This window comes from Salvelinus alpinus, chromosome 20 (assembly GCF_045679555.1).
Source record: "Salvelinus alpinus chromosome 20, SLU_Salpinus.1, whole genome shotgun sequence".
Taxonomy (NCBI): domain Eukaryota; kingdom Metazoa; phylum Chordata; class Actinopteri; order Salmoniformes; family Salmonidae; genus Salvelinus; species Salvelinus alpinus.
Window position 1 is genome coordinate 11415322 of NC_092105.1, and position 25523 is coordinate 11440844.

The 25523-nt window shown below is 43.7% G+C and overlaps 1 protein-coding gene across 8 annotated transcripts in view; it reads left to right on the forward strand.

The window, feature by feature from the left end:
* The window catches only part of LOC139546300 (tensin-1-like), a 310397-nt gene that overhangs the window by 242690 nt on the left and 42184 nt on the right, over nucleotides 1–25523 (forward strand). For all 8 annotated transcript variants that reach the window (XM_071354505.1, XM_071354508.1, XM_071354507.1 and 5 more), the window contains 4 exons: nucleotides 4699–4774; nucleotides 7285–7414; nucleotides 7750–7815; nucleotides 7964–8080. In XM_071354505.1, coding sequence (XP_071210606.1) covers nucleotides 4699–4774; nucleotides 7285–7414; nucleotides 7750–7815; nucleotides 7964–8080 — 389 coding nt within the window. The remainder of the gene's footprint in view (nucleotides 1–4698; nucleotides 4775–7284; nucleotides 7415–7749; nucleotides 7816–7963; nucleotides 8081–25523) is intronic.

The window sequence follows — 25523 nt, forward strand, 5'->3', positions numbered from 1 at the left end:
AAGCAATGCCACTTAATACAATGTTTACATACCCTACATTACCCATCTCATATGTATATATACTGTACTCTATATCATCTACTGCATCTTGCCATCTTTATGCAATACATGTACCACTAGCCACTTTAAACCATGCCACTTTATGTTTACATACCCTACAGTACTCATCTCATATGTATATACCGTACTCTATACCATCTACTGCATCTGCCATGCCGTTCTGTACCACCACTCATCCATATATCTTTATGTACATATTCTTTATCCCTTACACTTGTGTGTGTGTGTGTAAGGTAGTAGTGTGGAATTGTTAGGTTAGATTACTGTTGGTTATTACTGCATTGTCGGAACTAGAAGCACAAGCATTTCGCTACACTCGCATTAACATCTGCTAACCATGTGTATGTGACTAATAAAATTTGATTTGATTTGACACACACACACACACAGTTTACACCAGTAAATCCATTGTGCGCTTGCCACACGTTATTATGTTTAGCTAGCCTCCCCAGCCCCAGTCTCTAGTTCCCCAGCCACAGTCTCTAGTTCCCCAGCCCCAGTCTCTAGTTCCCCAGCCCCAGTCTCTAGTTCCCCAGGCTCATTCTCTAGTTCCCCAGTCTCTAGTTCCCCAGTCTCTAGTTCCCCAGCCCCAGTCTCTAGTTCCCCAGCCCCAGTCTCTAGTTCCTCAGCCCCAGTCTCTAGTTCCCCAGCCCCAGTCTCTAGTTCCGCAGCCACAGTCTCTAGTTCCCCAGCCCCAGTCTCTAGTTCCGCAGCCACAGTCTCTAGGTCCCCAGCCCCAGTCTCTAGTTCCCCAGCCACAGTCTGTAGTTCCCCAGTCTCTAGTTCCCCAGCCCCAGTCTCTAGTTCCCCAGCCCCAGTCTCTAGTTCCGCAGCCCCAGTCTCTAGTTCCCCAGCCCCAGTCTCTAGTTCCCCAGCCCCAGTCTCTAGTGCCCCAGTCTCTAGTTCCCCAGCCCCAGTCTGTAGTCCCCAGCCCCAGTCTCTAGTTCCCCAGCCCCAGTCTCTAGTTCCGCAGCCCCAGTCTCTAGTTCCCCAGCCCCAGTCTCTAGTTCCCCAGCCCCAGTCTCTAGTGCCCCAGTCTCTAGTTCCCCAGCCCCAGTCTGTAGTCCCCAGCCCCAGTCTCTAGTTCCCCAGCCCCAGTCTCTAGTTCCCCAGCCCCAGTCTCTAGTTCCCCAGGCTCATTCTCTAGTTCCCCAGTCTCTAGTTCCCCAGTCTCTAGTTCCCCAGCCCCAGTCTCTAGTTCCCCAGCCCCAGTCTCTAGTTCCTCAGCCCCAGTCTCTAGTTCCCCAGCCCCAGTCTCTAGTTCCGCAGCCACAGTCTCTAGTTCCCCAGCCCCAGTCTCTAGTTCCGCAGCCACAGTCTCTAGGTCCCCAGCCCCAGTCTCTAGTTCCCCAGCCACAGTCTGTAGTTCCCCAGTCTCTAGTTCCCCAGCCCCAGTCTCTAGTTCCCCAGCCCCAGTCTCTAGTTCCGCAGCCCCAGTCTCTAGTTCCCCAGCCCCAGTCTCTAGTTCCCCAGCCCCAGTCTCTAGTGCCCCAGTCTCTAGTTCCCCAGCCCCAGTCTGTAGTCCCCAGCCCCAGTCTCTAGTTCCCCAGCCCCAGTCTCTAGTTCCGCAGCCCCAGTCTCTAGTTCCCCAGCCCCAGTCTCTAGTTCCCCAGCCCCAGTCTCTAGTGCCCCAGTCTCTAGTTCCCCAGCCCCAGTCTGTAGTCCCCAGCCCCAGTCTCTAGTTCCCCAGCCCCAGTCTCTAGTTCCCCAGCCCCAGTCTCTAGTTCCCCAGTCTCTAGTTCCCCAGCCCCAGTCTCTAGTTCCCCAGCCCCAGTCTCTAGTTCCGCAGCCCCAGTCTATAGTTCCCCAGCCCCAGTCTCTAGTTCCGCAGCCACAGTCTCTAGTTCCCCAGCCCCAGATTATACTTCCCCAGACCCGGTCTGTAGTTCCCCAGCCTCAGCTGTTCCAGCCAAGTGTTATGATCAGTAGTATTGTTATTAGTAACTTGAGGAGCCATTGAAATAAGTAGACAGGGATGTGTGTGGATGCCCCAGGGCCTTGCTGAAGGACCCCTACATCTTCCCAGGCCCGGGCAGGCAGTGATGGATTATACAGCTTTAAGCAGACGTTTGAGCACACAGGAAGTCATGCCCACAGATGGTAGCACGGCGGGTGGGACTCATCATGTGGTCTCCTCCACTTTCCCTTCCTTCTTTCCTTCCTTCCTTTTTTTCTTACTTTCCTTCCTTCCTTCCTTCCTTCCAATGCATTAATAACATGTTTCTTTCCCTGTATCTCCCTGTATTTCCTCTATCTCACTGTTTTACCAATCAAATCTCCATAATATACATAGATCAACCTAAATCTTGTGTGTGTGTGTGTGTGTGTGTGTGTGTGTGTGTGTGGGTGCGTGCGTGCGTGCGTGCGCGTGTGTGCTCACGCTTAAGTGCACACCCAATTTGTGTGTACCTGTGTTTGTACTAAGCCAGACCATCACCTTTAGCCAGACCATTGCCCTCTGCCAGACCATACTCTCAGCCAGAATATCATCCTCATTCAGAACATTACTCTCAGCCAGAATATCACCCTCATTCAGAACATTACCCTCAGACAGAACATTACCCTCATTCAGAACATTACCCTCAGCCAGAATGTTACCCTCAGCCAGAACATTACCCTCATTCAGAACATTACCCTCATTCAGAACATTACCCTCAGCCAGAACATTGTCCTCAGCCAGAACATTACCCTCAGCCAGAACATTACCCTCATTCAGAACATTACCCTCAACCAGAACATTACCCTCAGCCAGAATGTTACCCTCAGCCAGAACATTACCATCAGCCAGAACATTACCCTCAGCCAGAACATTACCCTAAGCCAGAACATTACCATCAGCCAGAACATTACCCTCAGCCAGAATGTTACCCTCATCCAGAATGTTACCCTCAGCCAGAACATTACCCTCAGCCAGAACATTACCCTCCGCCAGAACATTACCCTCAGCCAGAACATTACCCTCAGCCAGAACATTACCCTCAGCCAGAACATTACCCTCAGCCAGAACATTACCCTCAGCCAGAATGTTACCCTCAGCCAGAACCCTACCCTCAGCCAAAACATTGCCCTCAGCCAGAGCATTACCCTCAGCCAGAACATTACCCTCATTCAGAACATTACCCTCAGCCAGAACATTACCCTCATTCAGAATGTTACCCTCAGCCAGAGCATTACCCTCAGCCAGAACATTACCCTCATTCAGAATGTTACCCTCAGCCAGAGCATTACCCTCAGCCAGGACATTACCCTCAGCCAGAACATAGTGGTCAAGATCTACTACGCTGATCATACGTCTAGCTGACTGATGCGTTCATGTAAAAGAGGTGTGTGATTGGTGTCGCGTTCAAAACAGTTACCCGTGTGTGTGTGTGTGTGTGTGTGTGTGTGTGTGTGTGTGTGTGTGTGTGTGTGTGTGTGTGTGTGTGTGTGTGTGTGTGTGTGTGTGTGTGTGTGTGTGTATGTGTTGTGTGTGTGTGTGTGTGTGTGTGTGTGTGTGTGTGTGTGTTTATAGTGGCGGTGTGTTCAAAACAGTTACCCGTGTGTGTGTGTGTTTATAGTGGCGGTGTGTTCAAAACAGTTACCCGTGTGTGTGTGTGTGTTTATAGTGGCGGTGTGTTCAAAACAGTTACCCGTGTGTGTCTTTATAGTGGCGGTGTGTTCAAAACAGTTACCCGTGTGTGTGTGTGTGTTTATAGTGGCGGTGTGTTCAAAACAGTTACCCGTGTGTGTGTGTGTTTATAGTGGCGGTGTGTTCAAAACAGTTACCCGTGTGTGTGTGTGTTTATAGTGGCGGTGTGTTCAAAACAGTTACCCGTGTGTGTGTGTGTTTATAGTGGCGGTGTGTTCAAAACAGTTACCTGTGTGTGTGTGTGTGTGTGTGTGTGTGTGTGTGTTTATAGTGGCGGTGTGTTCAAAACAGTTACCCGTGTGTGTGTGTGTGTTTATAGTGGCGGTGTGTTCAAGAGAGTATGACATGTTTTTGTGGTTCTGTGTTTGGTGTGGAGTGGTGGTTCGTTGTGTTTGTTGGTTGATGGCGTGATGGTGTGGTGTGTTCACAAGGCTCTGTGTGTGTGTTGGTTGATAGTGTGATGGTGTGGTGTGTTCACAAGGCTCTGTGTGTGTGTTGGTTGATAGTGTGATGGTGTGGTGTGTTCACAAGTCTCTGTGTGTGTGTTGGTTGATAGCGTGATGGTGTGGTGTGTTCACAAGGCTCTGTGTGTGTGTTGGTTGATAGCGGGATGGTGTGGTGTGTTCACAAGGCTCTGCGTGTGTGTTGGTTGATAGCGTGATGGTGTGGTGTGTTCACAAGGCTCTTTGTGTGTGTGTTGGTTGATAGCGTGATGGTGTGGTGTGTTCACAAGACTCTGCGTGTGTGTGTTGGTTGATAGCGGGATGGTGTGGTGTGTTCACAAGGCTCTGTGTGTGTGTGTTGGTTGATAGCGTGATGGTGTGGTGTGTTCACAAGGCTCTGTTTGTGTGTTGGTTGATAGCGTGATGGTGTGGTGTGTTCACAAGGCTCTGTGTGTGTGTTGGTTGATAGCGTGATGGTGTGGTGTGTTCACAAGGCTCTGTTTGTGTGTTGGTTGATAGCAAAATGGTGTGGTGTGTTCACAAGGCTCTGTGTGTGTGTGTTTCCAGTAGCGTCCAGGGAGACAGCCAGACCAGTGTCTGCATCACCATTGAGCCAGGCCTGCTGCTGAAGGGCGACATTCTGGTAAGGACCATCAGCTCCTCCCTGAGTGACATGGAGATGTATGACATGTACTGTACATAGCCTTTGGGAGTGTGTAGTATGGTAATGTATTAAGCCTCCTAGTAATTAGGAGATAGTGGATTGACCTCTGTTATTAAGACAGAATGCAATTTATTGTGTCCAAATACAGTGTGTTTGTCCTTAAGACTTTTATAGTCCCCATTAATAAAACAGCAGGGCTGTAAAAACTAGAGGACAGTTGGCATGAGCCCTATACCTCAGTTTAACTACCCTCATTAGCACACGATATCCAGGCTGTAAACTAGCATGTCAAAATGACGTCCTCTTCAAGACCAGGCTGGAAATATTAGAGTTTTTATTTGAGTTTTAAGACAAGAAGAAGAATAATACTTTGTTGTCCATTCTCCTCTTCAGCACAGACACAGAGACATGTCGCTTCAGTTTCCTAGGCTATCAGCCACTGATTCATTTGGCATGTACAAATCAAGGCAATTTAAAAGAAGCACTCACCAAAGGCAATACCGTTTGGCCCCAACAGACACTGTAGCAGCAGACCTGTAGCTACATATGAAGACACTGAGGTCAGGACCTCTCTAATTTAAAAATATATATAAAAACATACTAAATATATATTGCTGCAGTTTTCGTCTTGTTATAATTCACTGACAGTTACTCAAGTAGCCTCCCACTGGGCAAAAACTGGTTGAATCAACGTTGTTTTTACTTAATTTCAACAACAACAAAAATCTATTTGATGACATTGAATCAACGGGAAAAACTGATTGGATTTGCATAAAGTCATCGACGTAAGAGAATTTCATATGTTTTTCATCTAACTATAACCTAAATCCAATGACATGGTGAATTTTTTTTGTTGAATTCACTTTACAACTCAACCAAATTTAAATCAAAACTAGAAGTTGAACTGATGTCTGTGCCCAGTGGGCATTGGTAAATAGTCTAGTTAGTCTAGAAAGCTATCTAAACTTGTATCATGACCGAATTACCAATCAGGCATGCAGGGCACGTTCCCAGGGGCCCTGACCTCCAGGAGGCCCCCATTGATTTTGTTAGTCACTCTCACTCAGATTTCATATTAACATGGCATAGGTCATGGCAAAATGTGTAGAATTGCAGGAAATTCGATTTTAAAACTGCAAACATGTCTCCCCACGCCATGGCAAAATGTGTAGAATTGCAGTAAATTAGCTTTAAAACGGCAAAATAAATAAATATATCATCTGTAAAGCAAACGTATTTGTTAACATTTTGTTAATAAAATGTCACATGGAATGACGCTGGAAAGACGAAGCAAGTACGGGGAGTAAAACATTTAATAAATAACCGACATGGAACGAGACAGGAACAGCGTCAGCAAACAGGTAACACAAACAAAAGACAATTAATGCATCAGCAGGGAACAGAGCAGGGAATTGACAAATATAGGGGAGGAAATAAACAGATGAGTGAGTGAGTGAGTCGAGGTGAGTCCAACATCGCTGATGCGCGTGATGAGGGAAGGCAGGTGCGTGTAATTGATGACAGGAGTGCGTGATGCAGGGCAGCCTGGCGCCCTCAAGCGTGACCCATATCCTATCAGGGTTAGGAGGCTAAATGAACCTGACCCATATCCTATCAGGGTTATGAGGCTAAATGAACCTGACCCATATCCTATCAGGGTTATGAGGCAAAATTAACTTGACTCATATCTTCTCAGGGTTATTTTGATGCTCAATTAATGATAATTCCAGTCCAATTGAGATGTTATTCAGGCATATGCACCCTGAAATTTGCTCAGTACATTCACCCCGGTTCCCCAGTTCAGCTATAGTTTGTGTGCAGTGTGTCATTTGGGCTAAGCACAAAGCTAAATATTCCTTGAGTACCTGTAAATGTGAGGTCCTTGTAAAAGATCTGGCCAACCCCTAGCCAGGGTGAAACACAGTGGGGAGAGAGTGAAGAGTTTCTTTCGTAGGGTTTGGGTTTACAAGGCTTTACAAGGCTTTACAAGGCTCTTGTGTGGATAGCAATGGTCTGGATAATACTGCTTTTGTTTGGGAAGGCAGACTATACATTTACAGAGCTGCTTTCTCTAGCACACTGCCAGATGCCCTAAAGGATTGTACTGTGAATCAAGCTCCTATGTTATCAGCTGGTATTTCACAATGACACTGTACTGTATGTCAGATATGGATCAAAAACATATGTCTGTGCTTGATTTAGTTTGCCCAGTACAATGGAACGAATGGAATGGTTCCAAAATGGCAAAACTCCAAGCTAAATAAAGTCCTGCTTCAAATGCTTTCACATGTTTTACAGTTGTCCTAGTGATCTGAACACTGTGAAAGTAACAGAAAGTCAATGAAGGTTTCCCGAGGTAAACTTTGTGACTTGAGCAATGTGAAATCTATGAAAGCACTGAAGTCATCTCTTTTTGGGATTCAGTAACAGAAGCCCAGAATCCAGAAAGACCTCTTTAAAAACGACATCTATCTTCCTGTCCACTGCAGCTGAAGTGTTACCACAAGCGCTTCCGAAGCCCACAGCGCGATGTGATCTTCCGGGTGCAGTTCCATACATGCGCTGTGCACGACTTGGGAATCGTCTTTGGGAAGGATGAGCTCGATGAGACCTTCAAGGGTAAGGAAGATATTCCTAAATGTCCCCTAAAAAATGAAAAAGTCCAGCATAATGCATACCATGAAGAGAATTGAGAAACATAGATTTGACTGAAAACGTGAAACTGTTGTGCCTTGATGATGACCCAACTATATATGATCATCATAACGAATATATTCCATACTTTTTCCAAAGTTACGTTTTGAATACTGCTGCATAAAGGGTTTCTATGTGAACGGACTATTAAGGAGTCATATTTCATTTGGCTGCATAATGCATGTCAAACCTGTTTGCAATCTCCCGTCATTGCTTTAAACATGGACACATTTTATTCTCTTCTCTCATCCTCAAACCAGATGACAGATTCCCAGATTTTGGAAAGGTGGAGTTTGTCTTTTCCTTTGGCCCAGAAAAAATCAATGGTAAGCATACCTACTCCTCTTCTTGGCGGCCATTTTCTCCGCTCATTCAAAAACAGACATGTGTGGAAGATGACAGACACTACCTCCTATTGTATGAGTATAGCTTTGACATTTTCTTTGACCCCTCTGTATGTTTTTTTTCCACCAGGGATGGACCACTTGGAGAATGGGCCCACTGTCTCAGTGGACTACAATACCCAAGATGCTCTAATCCGCTGGGACTCCTATGAGAACCTCAACCAGCATTGTGAGGACACTATGGATGGTGAGTACAGCCACTTGGCATGCGTACAGGAGGAATCCCATTTCCCTGATGTGGTTGCTTCAAATTCCTCTCAACCAATCATATTGTGTGGCCGGAACTATCCGTTGTACAAATTGGGATACCTTCACACAAACATTGTAGTTTTTTGGGCATACATTGTTGTTGATGGTCTTACACACATTATTTAACGTGACAATATACACACACACACACAGAGTTGGGACCACACACCACTCCCTTTGTGAAGTCCAGGAGGTGTTAATGACTCTTAATGCCCCCACACTCAATGGTACCACCTCCTAAAATGACCAGGAGGGAAATTCAGAAGTTAACCTAGCATGTAACGAGAGAGAGAGAGAGACAGAGAGAGCGAGCGAGAGAGAGACAGAGAGAGCGAGCGAGAGAGAGAGAGAGAGAGAGAGAGACAGAGAGAGAGAGCGAGCGAGAGAGAGACAGAGAGAGCGAGCGAGAGAGAGAGAGAGAGAGAGAGAGAGAGAGAGAGAGAGAGAGAGAGAGAGAGAGAGAGAGAGAGAGAAACAGAGAGAGAGAGAGACACAGAGAGAGAGAGACACAGACAGAGACACAGACAGAGACACAGAGAGAGACACAGACAGAGACACAGACAGAGACAGAGAGACACAGAGAGACACAGAGACAGAGAGACACAGAGAGACAGAGAGACACAGAGAGACACAGAGACAGAGAGACACAGAGACAGAGAGACACAGACAGAGAGACACAGACAGAGAGACACAGACAGAGAGACACAGAGAGACACAGAGACAGAGAGACAGAGACAGAGAGACACAGACAGAGACAGAGAGAGACACAGACAGAGACAGAGAGAGACGGAGACAGAGAGACACAGACAGAGACAGAGAGACACAGACAGAGACAGAGGGACACAGACAGAGACAGAGACAGAATCAAAGCCCTAATAGAATTATCCCTAATCTCCAGCACCAGGCAGGTCAACCCTTGACGTATCACAGAGGACTTGTCCCATGCGAGGTCAGTACAGGTGCATCAAAGCAGGGACCGAGAGACTGAAAAACAGCTTCTATCTCAAGGCCATCAGACTGTTAAACAGCCACCACTAACATTTAGTGGCCGCTGCCAACATACTGACTCAACTCCAGCCACTTTAATAATGGGAATTGATGGAAATTATGTAAAAATGTATCACTAGCCACTTTAAACAATGCCACTTAATATAATGTTTACATACCCTTCATTACTCATCTCATATGTATATGTATATACTGTATTCTATATCATCTACTGTATCTTGCCATCTTTATGTAATACATGTATCACTAGCCACTTTAAACTATGCCACTTTATGTTTACATACCCTACATTACTCATCTCATATGTATATACTGTACTCTATACCATCTACTGCATCTTGCCTATGCCGTTCTGTACCATCACTCATTCATATATCTTTATGTACATATTCTTTATCCCTTTACACTTGTGTGTATAAGGTAGTAGTTGTGGAATTGTTAGGTTAGATTACTTGTTGGTTATTACTACATTGTCGGAACTAGAAGCACAAGCATTTCGCTACACTCGCATTAACATCTGCTAACCATGTATATGTGACAAATAAAATTTGATTTGATTGATTGATTGATGTATTAAGTCATAGAAATGACCCTCCAACCCTGAGGTTCCAGTTGAGATCTAGATATCATTCCTGTTGGTAAAGACATACCAGAACCAAGTTCTGTTCTACTTAGTGGATAAGACAGTCTTATCATTTATACTCTTTGGCTATTGTTGGCCGTTCTGTGAGAAGGGGACATTGATTAGATAAAGTATATTTATTTTCTTTATTACATATTTTTTTCTTCATTTGAATAAGAAATATATAATGACTTACCTTGAACGTAACGATAGCAGTGACATACTGTAACTCCATAACATGCTTTACTTTGTGTGATTGTCAGAATGGCAGGGGACGCCTTAAGGCAAGTATATGGTGTCACGTCTAGGATGTGTGTTCAGTTTCACTCCTCTGGTGTTTAAAGTGGACTATGAAGCAACAGGAGCACACACACAAATACATGCACATGCACAAACACACACACACACACACACATATACACGCAACATTCACATTCCGGGGTCTAGCCACAGGCTCGGACAAAACATTCCTGATATTCCTGATTTTGGAGCGATGGTCACTCCGACCAAACTGATATGTTCACTCTGACCAAACTGATATGTTCACTCTGACCAAACTGATATGTTCACTCTGACCAAACTGATATGTTCACTCTGACCAAACTGATATGTTCACTCTGACCAAACTGATATGTTCACTCCGACCAAACTGATATGTTCACTCTGACCAAACTGATATGTTCACTCTGACCAAACTGATATGTTCACTCTGACCAAACTGATATGTTCACTCTGACCAAACTGATATGTTCACTCTGACCAAACTGATATGTTCACTCTGACCAAACTGATATGTTCACTCTGACCAAACTGATATGTTCACTCTGACCAAACTGATATGTTCACTCTGACCAAACTGATATGTTCACTCTGACCAAACTGATATGTTCACTCTGACCAAACTGATATGTTCACTCTGACCAAACTGATATGTTCACTCTGACCAAACTGATATGTTCACTCTGACCAAACTGATATGTTCACTCTGACCAAACTGATATGTTCACTCTGACCAAACTGATATGTTCACTCTGACCAAACTGATATGTTCACTCTGACCAAACTGATATGTTCACTCTGACCAAACTGATATGTTCACTCCGACCAAACTGATATGTTCACTCTGACCAAACTGATGAGCTGTAACATGTGAGTGTTGTTGTTATTGTGTTCCTTCGGCTGACTTCTGAATAGTCTCTCACACTGTCTATTGAAGGCTGAATTTGTGATGCTCCAATCGCTTGATACAAATACTGTATATGTCAATCAATCAATTAATCAATCATGTTTGATTTGAATATTTTTTGTAATTTATCTCAGAATTATTAATTTATAAATAATACCTGTCACAGTATTACTGCTGATTCATATTAAATCATACACTCTTAGAAAAAAGGGTTCTTCAGCTGTCCCCATAGGAGAACCCTTTCTTGTTCCAGGTAGAACCCTTTTGGGATCCATGTAGATACCTATGTAGAAAGGGTTCTACACAGAACCCAAAAAGCTTCTACCTGGAATCAAAAAGGGTTCTTTAAAGGGTTCTCGTGTTGGGACAGCTGAATGGGGACAGCTGAATGGGGACAGATGAAGAACCCTTTTAGATTCTAGATAGCACCCTTTTTTTCTACGAGTTTTTGGAATATAAATACACACGTGACAGACGGCTATCTATAATGTTCTTTTTTTAATCATGTGATTATCATTACTGATCCAAGATAACTCATCCTAGCTCTGAAATTGGTTTCTGTTCTGGTAGCATTCCTGCATATTTTCCCATGTTGCTTTTCTTGGTCCTCTGGATAGATGGAAGGGCAGAGGTCATGCCCGTGACTATATGTTTTATCACTCAGGTCATAAAATGCCCATCCCTTCACACAGACACACCCAACTACTGCTTTAAATATGTGCAGCAGAAATAGCAGAGGTTCCCACCTCTCTTCTTGCATCGTGTGTGTGTGTGTGTGTGTGTGTGTGTGTGTGTGTGTGTGTGTGTGTGTGTGTGTGTGTGTGTGTGTGTGTGTGTGTGTGTGTGTGTGTGTGTGTGTGTGTGTGTGTGTGTGTGTGTGTGTGTGTGTGTGTGTGTGTGTGTGTGTGTGTGTGTGTGTGTGTGTGTGTGTGTGTGCTTACATGAGTGCCAAATTTGACCCATTCTGAGGCTGTAAGACATCAAATCTCACTTGCCCATTGTGACCCCGAGCCCATGACTTCACTCTGCCAGCACGGCAGTATGGATGTAAAGCTAGGCCATTGAATACTAGCTCATTGACATTGTGATTGTGAAAAGTGATTGGGGTACTAGCTGCCAGACGGCCATTTTTCAGGCAAACAAGCCTCCTTTCGGAATGTTTGTGGTAATGGCACAAGAAGTCTATGGGTTCCAGGAAACTCTGGTGTTTTGCATTTCCACTGTAATTAAGTGTGTTCTCTCCTAGCTGCAGCCTCGTTAGTCTACACTGAGAAGGCAATTAGCTCATCCAACTCAATGGGGTTAGGAACAGACAGGAACGCATAGAAGATTTATGTGTTTACCAGCACAGTTGGAATCAAACTATTTAGTGGGAGTACTTAGCTAGCAGTTTGGCTAAATTGAAGTTGTTTTCCTAGGGTAAAAGGCTTGTCACAACCTAGACACATAGAGGGTAGTAAACAGAAAGGACGTTCCAAATAGAGTCAACAAATCATATCCACTGACTGACTGACAGACATAGTCTCCTTCACCTTGACCAGGGCTGCATTCAATAGAGCACAACGATGTGGATCGTTCAGATAGAAATACAGTATATTGGGTAGAACAGACATGTCTCTCTGATACGGTATGTAGAGTAAGGCATCATGTCTGCTCTATCTGTGGCATTTCTATCTTCCACTCTATTTGAAGCATTTCTATCTACCACTCTATTTGTAGCGTTTCTATCTACCACTCTATTTGTGGCATTTCTATCTTCCACTCTATGTGTGGCATTTCTATCTACCACTCTATTTGTAGCGTTTCTATCTACCACTCTATTTGTGGCATTTCTATCTACCACTCTATTTGTGGCATTTCTATCTACCACTCTATTTGTAGCGTTTCTATCTACCACTCTATTTGTAGCATTTCTATCTACCACTCTATTTGTGGCATTTCTATCTAAATGTGACCCTGAGCTTTAGCCAACAGGCGAGCAGCTATTCCTCCGATGGCTAGAAGGTCACACCCAAACACCTTTTCTTTTTGACTACTTGAGTCCAATCACCTCTTCTAAAATACCGTCTCTGAAATACAAATCTCCATGTGGTAAAATGAAGCAATTCCATTACTCTTCGAGCACTTGTGATCAATGGTACCCTGTGAAACTCAACTCAAAACAGTCCCACTAGCTAAGCTAAGTGTCTCATAGACTTCACTGACTAGCCTGTAGCTAGGAGTTAAGGTGAGGCACTGACTAGCCTGTAGTTAAGAGTTAAGGTGAGGCACTGACTAGCCTGTAGCTAGGAGTTAAGGTGAGGCACTGACTAGCCTGTAGCTAGGAGTTAAGGTGAGGCACTGACTAGCCTGTAGCTAGGAGTTAAGGTGAGGCACTGACTAGCCTGTAGCTAAGAGTTCATGTGAGGCACTGACTAGCCTGTAGCTAAGACTTAAGGTGAGGCACTGACTAGCCTGTAGCTAGGCACTGACTAGCCTGTAGCTAAGACTTAAGGTGAGGCACTGACTAGCATGTAGCTAGGAGTTAAGGTGAGGCACTGACTAGCCTGTAGCTAGGAGTTAAGGTGAGGCACTGACTAGCCTGTAGTTAACAGTTAAGGTGAGGCACTGACTAGCCTGTAGCTAAGAGTTAATGTGAGGCACTGACTAGCCTGTAGCTAGGAGTTAAGGTGAGACACTGACTAGCCTGTAGCTAATAGTTAAGGTGAGGCACTGACTAGCCTGTAGCTAAGAGTTAAGTTGAGGCACTGAATAGCCTGTAGCTAGGAGTTAATGTGAGGCACTGACTAGCCTGTAGCTAGGAGTTAAGTTGAGGCACTGAATAGCCTGTAGCTAAGAGTTAAGTTGAGGCACTGAATAGCCTGTAGCTAGGAGTTAAGGTGAGGCACTGACTAGCCTGTAGCTAGGATGTAAGGTGAGGCACTGACTAGCCTGTAGCTAAGACTTAAGGTGAGGCACTGACTAGCCTGTAGCTAATAGTTAAGGTGAGGCACTGACTAGCCTGTAGCTAGGATGTAAGGTGAGGCACTGACTAGCCTGTAGCTAAGACTTAAGGTGAGGCACTGACTAGCATGTAGCTAGGATGTAAGGTGAGGCACTGACTAGCCTGTAGCTTGGGGTTAAGGTGAGGCACTGACTAGACAACATAAACAAGAGATCACATGACTAATTTGAGTCCCAACGTCAAACTAACATCTATTCCCCTTATCAACAGGTTCATCTAAATTGGTCGCAGGTAGCCTAGTGGTCGCAGGTAGCCTAGTGGTTAGAGCGTTGGACTAGTAACCGAAAGGTTGCAAGACCAAATCCCCGAGCTGACAAGGTAAAAAAATACTGTCGTTCTGCCCCTGAACAAGGCAGTTAACTAGGCCGTCATTGAAAATAAGAATTTGTTCTTAACTGACTTGCCTAGTTAAAAAAGGTAAAATAAAAAAAAATGTGTTTGCTATGATCTCATGATATTAATGTGAGAGGTAGTTAGAGATGGGTGGAGCCAAGAGGTGTCCTTTTAGGAACCCAGCAGGGGTCTAACAGTCCTGAGGCTTGTTTACCATCCAACTGTCAATCCAACTAGCATATTGTGGCTGTTGCACAACACACCACATTTCTAGAATAGTTGGGGGTGCGAGTTAGATTTCTGTGTGTGTGTGTGTGTCTAATTCGAACGCAATCTCCTCTGTCGCCAAAAACACACACACAGTCTCACACTCCTGTGCAGCCCTTTGTGGTGTGTCACATAAGAGGAGTGACAGAGTGTGTGTGATCTTACTCAGTACAGACAGATAAACAGGCAGTGAGCTGCTGGGAGTTGGTTAGTTGTGTTACTCTCTCTTCTGTTGACATCCTGATTGGTCGACACTGGTCTTCTTCTACTGGATCAGAAGGCTGAACAGTTGACCGTGGAGACAAACTGTGAGTAGTGCACTACATTCTGCAAATGATGAGACGTGTACTTCTTCTTTGACACGGGGGACCGTTGTCCTCACCCACTTTTCAATGACTTATTGACATCAGACTTTTTAATCACTGACTACTTGGTGATTTTCTGTACTAGTGAGGTGTATGTTAAGGAGGCTGTGTACAGTACTGTATGTGTCTCTACAAGGCTGTGTGACTGACAGTTTCTATTGAATTTCACTTTTTGTCTCACATCTAAACCAAATTCTTGTTTTACTAAAGGTTGTTTTCAGACGAATATGATTCCATTGAATGTTCACATAATTATCTAACTTTGAATGTGGAATTATAACATTTTGAACATTTTAAACGCTACTGTTTATATGAAGACATGTTTTATTGAGGCTTTATAAACTTTATAATAAAGTGCAACATCTTAAATCAAAATGCATCTTGTCAAATTAAATCTTGTGAATTTCAACTTTGTGTGTGTGTGTGTGTGTGTGTGTGTGTGTGTGTGTGTGTGTGTGTGTGTGTGTGTGTGTGTGTGTGTGTGTGTGTGTGTGTGTGTGTGTGTGTGTGTGTGTGTGTGTGTGTGTGTGAGAGTGCGTGCGTGCGTGCGTGCGTGTTTGAATAGTGTTACAATATTTATTTTATGTCTCTGGGGCTTACAGTAGAGGTATTACTATTACATCACCATCCACTGGAGGTTGATGTAGACTGTAGACACTGGAGGTTGATGTAGACTGTAGATACTGGAGGTTGATGTAGACTGTAGACACTGGAGGTTGATGTAGACTGTAGATACTGGAGGTTGATGTAGACTGTAGACACTGGAGGTTGATGTAGACTGTAGACACTGGAGGTTGATGTAGACTGTAGACACTGGAGGTTGATGTAGACTGTAGACACTGGAGGTTGATGTAGACTGTAGACACTGGAGGTTGATGTAGACTGTAGACACTGGAGGTTGATGTAGACTGTAGACACTGGAGGTTGATGTAGACTGTAGATACTGGAGGTTGATGTAGACTGTAGACACTGGAGGTTGATGTAGACTGTAGACACTGGAGGTTGATGTAGACTGTAGACACTGGAGGTTGATGTAGACTGTAGACACTGGAGGTTGATGTAGACTGTAGACACTGGAGGTTGATATAGACTGTAGACACTGGAGGTTGATGTAGACTCTAGACACTGGAGGTTGATGTAGGGCTGTGGACATGCAGGATGTATGCTGTCTAAGATGGAACACTCTTCCAGATGACTCATTACACACTTTAACAGCTGTGTGTGTGTGTGCGTGCGTGCGTGCGTGCATGTGTTCATGTGTCTGTCTGAGTCTGTGGGGAACGTTTGTTTTAGTATTCGGGTTAATGTACAATATACACTAACCCAGCCTTCTCCTGAACACACAGTGTCTGACCAGCATCCGTTGAATCATGCAATACATTGTATCCTCCAGCTGAATGTGTTTAATGTTTGTTGACATTGTGTGTTGTGGGGACGCAGTGTTTTTCAATCTCACAGGACACAGAGGTGAACCGTCTAGCTAGCCTTCTCTAGCCTTTGTGGTGGAAACAGACCCAAACTAGCCCCCGTCTCAGTCATTCTGTTTAGAGCTTTGGGGATTACATTGCTTTGACTCCAAATTTAAGCGGTTGGGCGTTGTGTAACCGACCAGGAATAATGCCCTCTAGGAGAAGGTGACAGGCATAAAAACATAACAAAGTGTGGGGTCTGTCTACTTTGAGGAGCAGGGAGCCTGATTGGTAATATAGTGTTGTGGATGGTTCCCAAACAAATCAAATCAAATCTAATTTTATTTGTCACACATACACATGGTTAGCAGATGTTAATGCGAGTGTAGCGAAATGCTTGTGCTTCTAGTTCCGACAATGCAGTAATAACCAACAAGTAATCTAACCTAACAATTCCACAACTACTACCTTATACACACAAGTGTAAAGGGATAAAGAATATGTACATAAAGATGAATGAGTGATGGTACAGAACGGCATAGGCAAGATGCAGTAGATGGTATAGAGTACAGTATATACATATGAGATGAGTAATGTAGGGTATGTTAACATAAAGTGGCATAGTTTAAAGTGGCTAGTGATACATGTATTACATAAAGATGGCAAGATGCAGTAGATGATATAGAGTACAGTATATACATATACATATGAGATGAGTAATGTAGGGTATGTAAACATTATATTAAGTGGCATTGTTTAAAGTGGCTAGTGGTACATTTTTACATAATTTCCATCAATTCCCATTATTAAAGTGGATGGAGTGAGTCAGTATGTTGGCAGCGGCCGCTAAATGTTAGTGGTGGCTGTTTAACAGTCTGATGGCCTTGAGATAGAAGCTGTTTTTCAGTCTCTCGGTCCCTGCTTTGATGCACCTGTACTGACCTCGCCTTCTGGATGATAGCGGGGTGAACAGGCAGTGGCTTGGGTGGTTGTTGTCCTTGATGATCTTTATGGCCTTCCTGTGACATCGGGTGGTGTAGGTGTCCTGGAGGGCAGGTAGTTTGCCCCCGGTGATGCGTTCTGCAGACCTCACTACCCTCTGGAGAGCCTTACGGTTGTGGGCGGAGCAGTTGCCGTACCAGGCGGTGATACAGCCCGACAGGATGCTCTCGATTGTGCATCTGTAGAAGTTTGTGAGTGCTTTTGGTGACAAGCCGAATTTCTTCAGCCTCCTGAGGTTGAAGAGGCGCTGCTGCGCCTTCTTCACAACGCTGTCTGTGTGGGTGGACCAATTCAGTTTGTCCGTGATGTGTACACCGAAACAGAGGGTCAGGGCCTACTTGTGGCTTATGGTTACATCTAATATTCTGGGGGACAAGCCTGTCTGCCTCAGGAGTGGCTACCAGAGATACTGCCTAGTCTTAAAGGAACAAAGTTAGCAGTTAGGGCTGTTAGCCTGGAGCTGTTAGCATGTTATTGGTAGCATGTAGCTGTTAGCATGTTGTTGTTAGCCTGGAGCTGTTAGCATGTTATTGGTAGCATGTAGCTGTTAGCCTGTAGCTGTTAGCATGTAGCTGTTAGCCTGTAGCAGTTAGCATGTTGATGTTAGCCATGGGTGCTAATATGCATGAATGACTGGTTTTCACACAGCTTGACTCAAGCCATTGTCAGCTTGACTCCAGCTGGTGTCCAGACAGTCTCTCTCTCTCTCTCTCTATCTCTCTTTCAGCTGTTTGGCTGACACGGTATAACATTTTTTTTTTTTGTTACATTGGGCTTAACTACCTTGGGAAATGGCCGTGGGTGGAGGAGTGGAAAAGAGGACAGGAGGAAGAGATGAGGACAGGAGGAAGAGATGATGACAGGAGGAAGAGAGAGAGTGTACTGTACAAAACACACACACACACACTGCGCACAGCCAAAAGTCTGGCAAGGCCGTGTCTCCCTCTGTCTGTCAGCTCCACCACATCGGATCCTTTGAATTACTTAATTGTCATCCAATGATGTGCCTGAAGTAGTGAGGCACTACAGTCAGCCCAATGGAACAGGCAGCAACCATGGAGGCAATGGGACTTTGGGATTTTCGCAAGAAAGTCGCAAGCTGATGTGGATAGTCTGATAGTCGGGGTTCTCCAGACAAATCAAATCAAAATTTATTTGTCACATGTGCCGAATACAAGTGTAGACCTTACCGTGAAATGCTTACTTACAAGCCCTTTACCAACAGAGCAGTTCAAGAAGAGTTAAGAAAATATTTACCAAATAAACTCAAGTAAAAAATTATAAAAAGTAACACAATAACATAACAATAAACAAGGCTATATACAGGGGTTACTGGTACTGAGTCAGTGTGCGGGGGTACAGGTTAGTTGAGGTAATTTGTACATGTAGGTAGGGGGGAAGTGACTATGCATAGATAATAAACAGCGAGTAGCAGCAGTGTACAAAACAAATGGGGGGTCAATGTAATAGTCCGGTGGCCATTTGATTAATTGTTCAGCAGTCTTATGGCTTGGAGGCTGAATCTGTTAAGGAGCCTTTTGGTCCTAGACTTGGCACTCTGAAAAACAGTCTATGACTTGGATGACTGGAGTCTCTGACAATTGTATGGGCTTTCCTCTGTCACCGCATATTATATAGGTCCTAGATGGCAGGAAGCTTGGCCCCAGTGATGTACAGGGCCATATGTACTTCCCTCTGTAGCGCCTTACGGTCAGATGTCGAGGTGTTGCCATACCAGGTGATGATGCAACCGGTCAGGATGCTCTCGATGGTGCAGCTGTAGAACTTTTTGAGGATCTGGGGACCCATGCCAAATCCTTTCAGTCTCCTGAAAGGGAAAAGGTATTGTCGTGCCCTCTTCTCTACTGTCTTGGTGTGTTTGGACCATGATAGATCGTTGGTTATGTGGAGACCTCGACCCGCTCCACTACAGCCCCATTGATGTTAATGGGGGCCTGTTCGGCCCGCCTTTTCCTGTAGTCCACGATCAGCTCCTTTTTCTTACTCACATTGAGGGAGAGGTTGTTGTCCTGGCACCACACTGCCAGTTCTCTGAGCTCCTCCCAATAGGCTATCTCATCGTTGTTGTCAGCAAACTTAATGATGGTGTTGGAGTCATGTTTGGCCACGCAGTTGTGGGTGAACAGGGAGAAAAGGAGGGGACTAAGTACACACCCCTGAGGGGCTCCAGTGTTGAAGATCAGCGTGGCAGATGTGTTGTTGTCTAACCTTCCACCTGGGGGCGGCTCGTCAGAAAGTCCAGGATCCAGTTGCAGAGGGACGTGTTTAGTGCCAGGGTCCTTAGCTTAGTGATGAGTTTCGTGGGCACTATGGTGTTGAACGCTGAGCTGTAGTCAATGAACAGCATTCTCACATAGGTGTTCCTTTTGTCCAGGTGGGAAAGGGCAGTGTGGAGTGAGATTGAGATTTCATCATCTGTGTTTTTTTTGGGTCGGTATGCGAATTGTAGTGGGTCTAGAGTATCCGGGAGGATGCTGTTTATGTGAGCCATGAAAAGCCTTTCAAAGCACTTCATAGCTACCGACGTGAGTGCTACTGGGCGGTAATCATTTAGGCAGGTTACCTTCGCTTCCTTGGGCACAGGGACTGTGGTGGTCTGCTTGAAACATGTAGGTATTACAGACTCAGTCAGGGAAAGGTTGAAAATGTCAGTGAAGACACTTGCCTGTTTGTCTGCGCATGCTTTGAGTGCAAGTCCGGGTAATCCGTCTGGTTCCGCGGCTTTGTGAATGTTGACCTGTTTAAAGGTCTTGCTCACATCGGCTACCGAGAGCGTTATCACACAGTCATCCAGAACAGCTAGTGCGCTCATGCATGATTCAGTGTTGCTTGCCTCGAAGTGAGCATAAAAGGCATTTAGCTCGTCTGTTAGTGTCACGTTCTGACCTTAGTTCTTTTGTATTTTCTTTGTTTTAGAATGGTCAGGGCGTGAGTTGGGTGGGTTATCTATGTTTTGTGTTTCTATGTTGGATTTTTTGTTTGGCCTGATATGGTTCTCAATCAGAGGCAGGTGTTAGTCATTGTCTCTGATTGGGAACCATATTTAGGTAGCCTGTTTTCTGTTGTGTTTTGTGGGTGGTTGTCTTCCGTGTCTGTGTGTTCCACACTGAACTGTTTCGGTTTTCTTATCTATTCACTTTGTTATTTTTGTATTGTGTTCGTGTTCAGTATTATTAAATATAATGGACACTTACCACGCGGCGCTTTGGTCCTCCTCTCTTTCTCCCAACGAAGATCGTTACAGTTAGGCTCGCGTTACCATGCAGCTTGCGTCTGGGTTTCCCTTTGTCTCTGGCTTGCTTCTCTGGACTGTCTCTGGCTGGGTCCTCTAGACATTCTGGCTGGGTTCTCTAGACTGTCTGTGGCTGTGTTCACTAGACTGTATGTGGCTGGCTTCTCTAGACTTTCTGGCTGGGTTCTCTAGACTGTCTGTGGCTGTGTTCACTAGACTGTATGTGGCTGGCTTCTCTAGACTGTATGTGGCTGGGTTCACTAAAATGTCTCTGGCTGGCTTCTCTAGACTGTTTCTGGCTGGGTCCTCTAGACATTCTGGCTGGGTTCTCTAGACTGTCTGTGGCTGTGTTCACTAGACTGTATGTGGCTGGCTTCTCTAGACTTTCTGGCTGGGTTCTCTAGACTGTATGTGGCTGGCTTCTCTAGACTTTCTGGCTGGGTTCTCTAGACTGTCTGTGGCTGTGTTCACTAGACTGTATGTGGCTGGGTTCACTAGACTGTATGTGGCTGGCTTCTCTAGACTGTATGTGGCTGGGTTCACTAAAATGTCTCTGGCTGGGTTCTCTAGACTGTTTCTGGCTGGGTTAACTAGACTGTCTCTGGCTGGGTTCTCCAGACTGTCTGTGGCTGGGTTCTTTAGACTGTCTCTGTCTGGGTTCTCTAGACTGTCTCTGGCTGGGTTCTCCAGACTGTCTCTAGCTGGGTTCACTAGACTGCCTGTGGCTGGGTTCTCTAGACTGCCTGTGGCTGGGTTCTCTAGACTGTCTGTGGCTGGGTTCTCTACACGGTCTGTGGCTGGGTTCACTAGACTGTCTGTGGCTGTGTTCACTAGACTGTATGTGGCTGGGTTACCTAGACTGTCTGTGGCTGGGTTCACTAAAATATCTCTGGCTGGGTTCTCTAGACTGTCTGTGGCTGGGTTCTCTACACGGTCTGTGGCTGGGTTCACTAGACTGTCTGTGGCTGTGTTCACTAGACTGTATGTGGCTGGGTTCACTAGACTGTCTTTGGCTGGATTCTCTAGACTGTCTGTGTCTGGGTTCTCTAGACTGTATGTGGCTGGGTTTCCTAGACTGTTTGTGGCTGGGTTCTCTAGACTGTCTGTGGCAGGGTTACCTAGACCTGCTTTGGCTGGGTTCTCTAGACTGTCTGTGTCTGGGTTCTCTAGACTGTATGTGGCTGGGTTTCCTAGACTGTATGTGGCTGGGTTCTCTAGACTGTCTGTGGCTGGGTTCACTAGACTGTCTCTGGCTTGGTTCACTAGACTGTCTCTGGCTGGGTTCTCTAAACTGTCTCTGGCTGGGTTCTCTAAACTGTCTCTGGCTGGGTTCTCTAGACTGTCTGTGGCTGGGTTCTCTAGACTGTATGTGGCTGGGTTCTCTAGACTGTCTCTGGCTTGGTTCACTAGACTGTCTCTGGCTGGGTTCTCTAAACTGTCTCTGGCTGGGTTCTCTAAACTGGCTCTGGCTGGGTTACCTAGACTATCTGTGGCTGGGTTCTCTAGACTGTTTGTGGCTGGGTTCTCTAAACTGTCTCTGGCTGGGTTCACTAGACTGTCTGTGGCTGGGTTCTCTAGACTCTTTGTGGCTGGGTTCTCTAGACTGTCTATGACTGGGTTCTCTAGACTGTCTATGACTGGGTTCTCTAGACTGTCTCTGGCTGGGTTCTCTAGACTGTCTGTGGCTGGGTTCTCTAGACTGTCTGTGGCTGGGTTCTCTAGACTGTCTCTGGCTGGGTTCTCTAGACTGTCTGTGGCTGGGTTCTCTAGACTGTCTCTGGCTGGGTTCTCTAGACTGTCTGTGGCTGGGTTCTCTAGACTGTCTGTGGCTGGGTTCTCTAGACTGTCTGTGTCTGGGTTCTCTAGACTGTCTGTGGCTGGGTTCTCTAGACTGTCTGTGGCTGGGTTCTCTAGACTGTCTGTGGCTGGGTTCTCTAGACTGTTTGTGGCTGGGTTTCCTAGACTGTCTGTGGCTGGGTTCACTAGACTTTCTGTGGCTGGGTTCTCTAGACTGTCTCTGGCTTGGTTCTCTAGACTGTCTGTGGCTGGGTTCTCTAGACTGTTTGTGGCTGGGTTTCCTAGACTGTCTGTGGCTGGGTTCACTAGACTGTCTGTGGCTGGGTTTCCTAGACTGTTTGTGGCTGGGTTTCCTAGACTGTCTGTGGCTGGGTTCACTAGACTGTCTGTGGCTGGGTTCTCTAGACTGTTTGTGGCTGGGTTCTCTAGACTGTCTGTGGCTGGGTTCACTAGACTGTCTGTGGCTGGGTTCTCTAGACTGTCTGTGGCTGGGTTCACTAGACTGTCTGTGGCTGGGTTCTCTAGACTGTCTGTGGCTGGGTTCTCTAGACTGTCTGTGGCTGGGTTCTCTAGACTGTCTCTGGCTGGGTTCACTAGACTGTCTGTGGCTGGGTTCTCTAGACTGTCTGTGGCTGGGTTCACTAGAATGTCTCTGGCTGGGTTCTCTAGACTGTATGTGTGTGAATGGACTGCAAAGCTCTGAGAGCCCATCGGCATTACAAAGGCCTAATTCAAAGTTAATTGTAAGGGAATAAACTATGTGTATGGAAATAAGGCCTTTAATAAGAGGATATGTCACCCACGTATACACACTTTGTTCACTGTCAACCTACAGTATAAGGACATTTTGACTTTTCAGTGTCATCTCATAGGTTTTGCTGACTTTTTGGCTTTAAGATGATGATTGGTTCAGGGAGCGAGTAACAAACGATTTGAGTAGGAAGAATCGGATGTAATCAAAGAAGCAAATGAATTGAAAGCATCCACAGAGGATGAAGTTGATTTGAACTAAATTAGTCTGATGGCTTATGAGTAGTGCTTATCCTCAGTCTGCTTGTAGGAAGGAGATGTGGAAATGAGCTGCCCCCTAGACTCCTTGGGTCCTCTCCAGCCATGGCGAGCCGATTAAAGCATCGCCTCATATGACCTCAGACTTTTCCCATGCAGGGCTGTGAGCTGAGCAGAAATTGATTGCTCTACATAGAGGGAGATGCTGCGGCTGTGACGAGTTATTGTGTGTGTGTGTGTGTGTGTGTGTGTGTGTGTGTGTGTGTGTGTGTGTGTGTGTGTGTGTGTGTGTGTGTGTGTGTGTGTGTGTGTGTGTGTGTGTGTGTGTGTGTGTGTGTGTGTGTGTGTGTGTGTGTGTGTGTGTGTGTGTGTGTGTGTGTGTGTGTGTGACTGAGTGCATGTCTATATGTGTGTGTTCCTGTGCAGATGAATTAAGGTATCTGACCATTCTGTAACAAAACTCATTTGAAATGATCTCGTCTTTCCAAACACATTATTTAAGCAGTGCTGTCTCATAGATCTAGAAGGTGCCATCGATGTATATTTAATGATCTCCAGAGTGGAATCCTGTGCTGACAGTACAGTACGTGTTTGTGGAAGATACAGGATGGCTTTAGACTAAGGCAACAGCATGATCCTCCAAGGACTTACTGACTGGAGTTCAACTACTGTGCTTCCAATATGTTCCTTATTGTGGAGCTGTATCTGTCCTTGCGCTTTTACAGGCACATCAGCGTTTCACAGAGAATTGATGTGATCTAAATAGTATAATAGTAATAATATAATGTTATAATATAATAGTAATAATGTAATAATAATATGATGATAATATAATAGAAATAATTGAACAGTATTAATATAATAGTAATAAAATAATAGTAATAATAATATAGTAATAATTTAATAATATAATTGTAATAGTTTAATTGTAATATTATAATATAATAGTAATAATATAATATAAATAATATAGTAGTAGTACTATAATAGTAATAATATAATAGTAGTAGTAGTATCATTTAATAATATAATTGTAATAATGTGATTGTAATATTAAAATATAATAGTAGTAATATAATAGTAGTAATATAACAGTAGTAATATAATATAATAGTTATAATATAATATATTCTTATAATAGTAATACTATATTAGTAATAATGCAATAGTAATAATTTAATAATATAATTGTTATAATATAATTGTAATATTAAAATATAATAGTAGTAATATAATAGTAGCAATATAACAGTAGTAATATAATAGTTATAATATAATATAATCTTATAATAGTAATACTATAATAGTAATAATGCATTGGTCATAATATAATAGTCATAATGTCATAGTCATACTTTAATACTTATAATATAATAGTCATAATTTAAGTTTTAATTGAATAGTAATTATATGATAGTCATATGATAATAGTAATACAATAATGTAATAGTGATCATTTAATAGTAATAATAGTAATAATTATAGTGTTTATAATATACTAGTAATACTATAATAGTAATAATGTAATAATATAATAGTAATAATATTAATAATATAATAGCCATAATACAAATGTAAAAATGTAATAGTAATAGTAATAATATTATATTAATAATATAATAGTACTAATTTAATAGTAATAATATAATAATATAATAATAATAATAATTTGAATAATATAATAATAGTAATACTATAATAGTATTAGTAGTTATACTTTAATAGTAATAATATAATAATATAACAGTAATATAATAGTAGTAATATAATAGTACTAATATAATAGTAGTAATATAGTTGTAATAATATAATAGTAATATAATTGTAATAATATAATAGTAATATAATAGTAGTAATATAATAGTAATATAATAGTAATATAATAGTAGTAATATAATTGTAATAATATAATAGTAATATAATAGTAGTAATATAATAGTAGTAATATAATAGTAATAATTTAATAGTAGTAACATAATAGTAGTAACATAATATTAGTAATATAATAGTAATAATATAATAGTAATAATATAATAGTAATAATATACTAGTAGTAATATAATTGTAATAATATAATAGTAGTAATATAATAGTAGTAATATAATAGTAGCAATATAATAGAAGTAA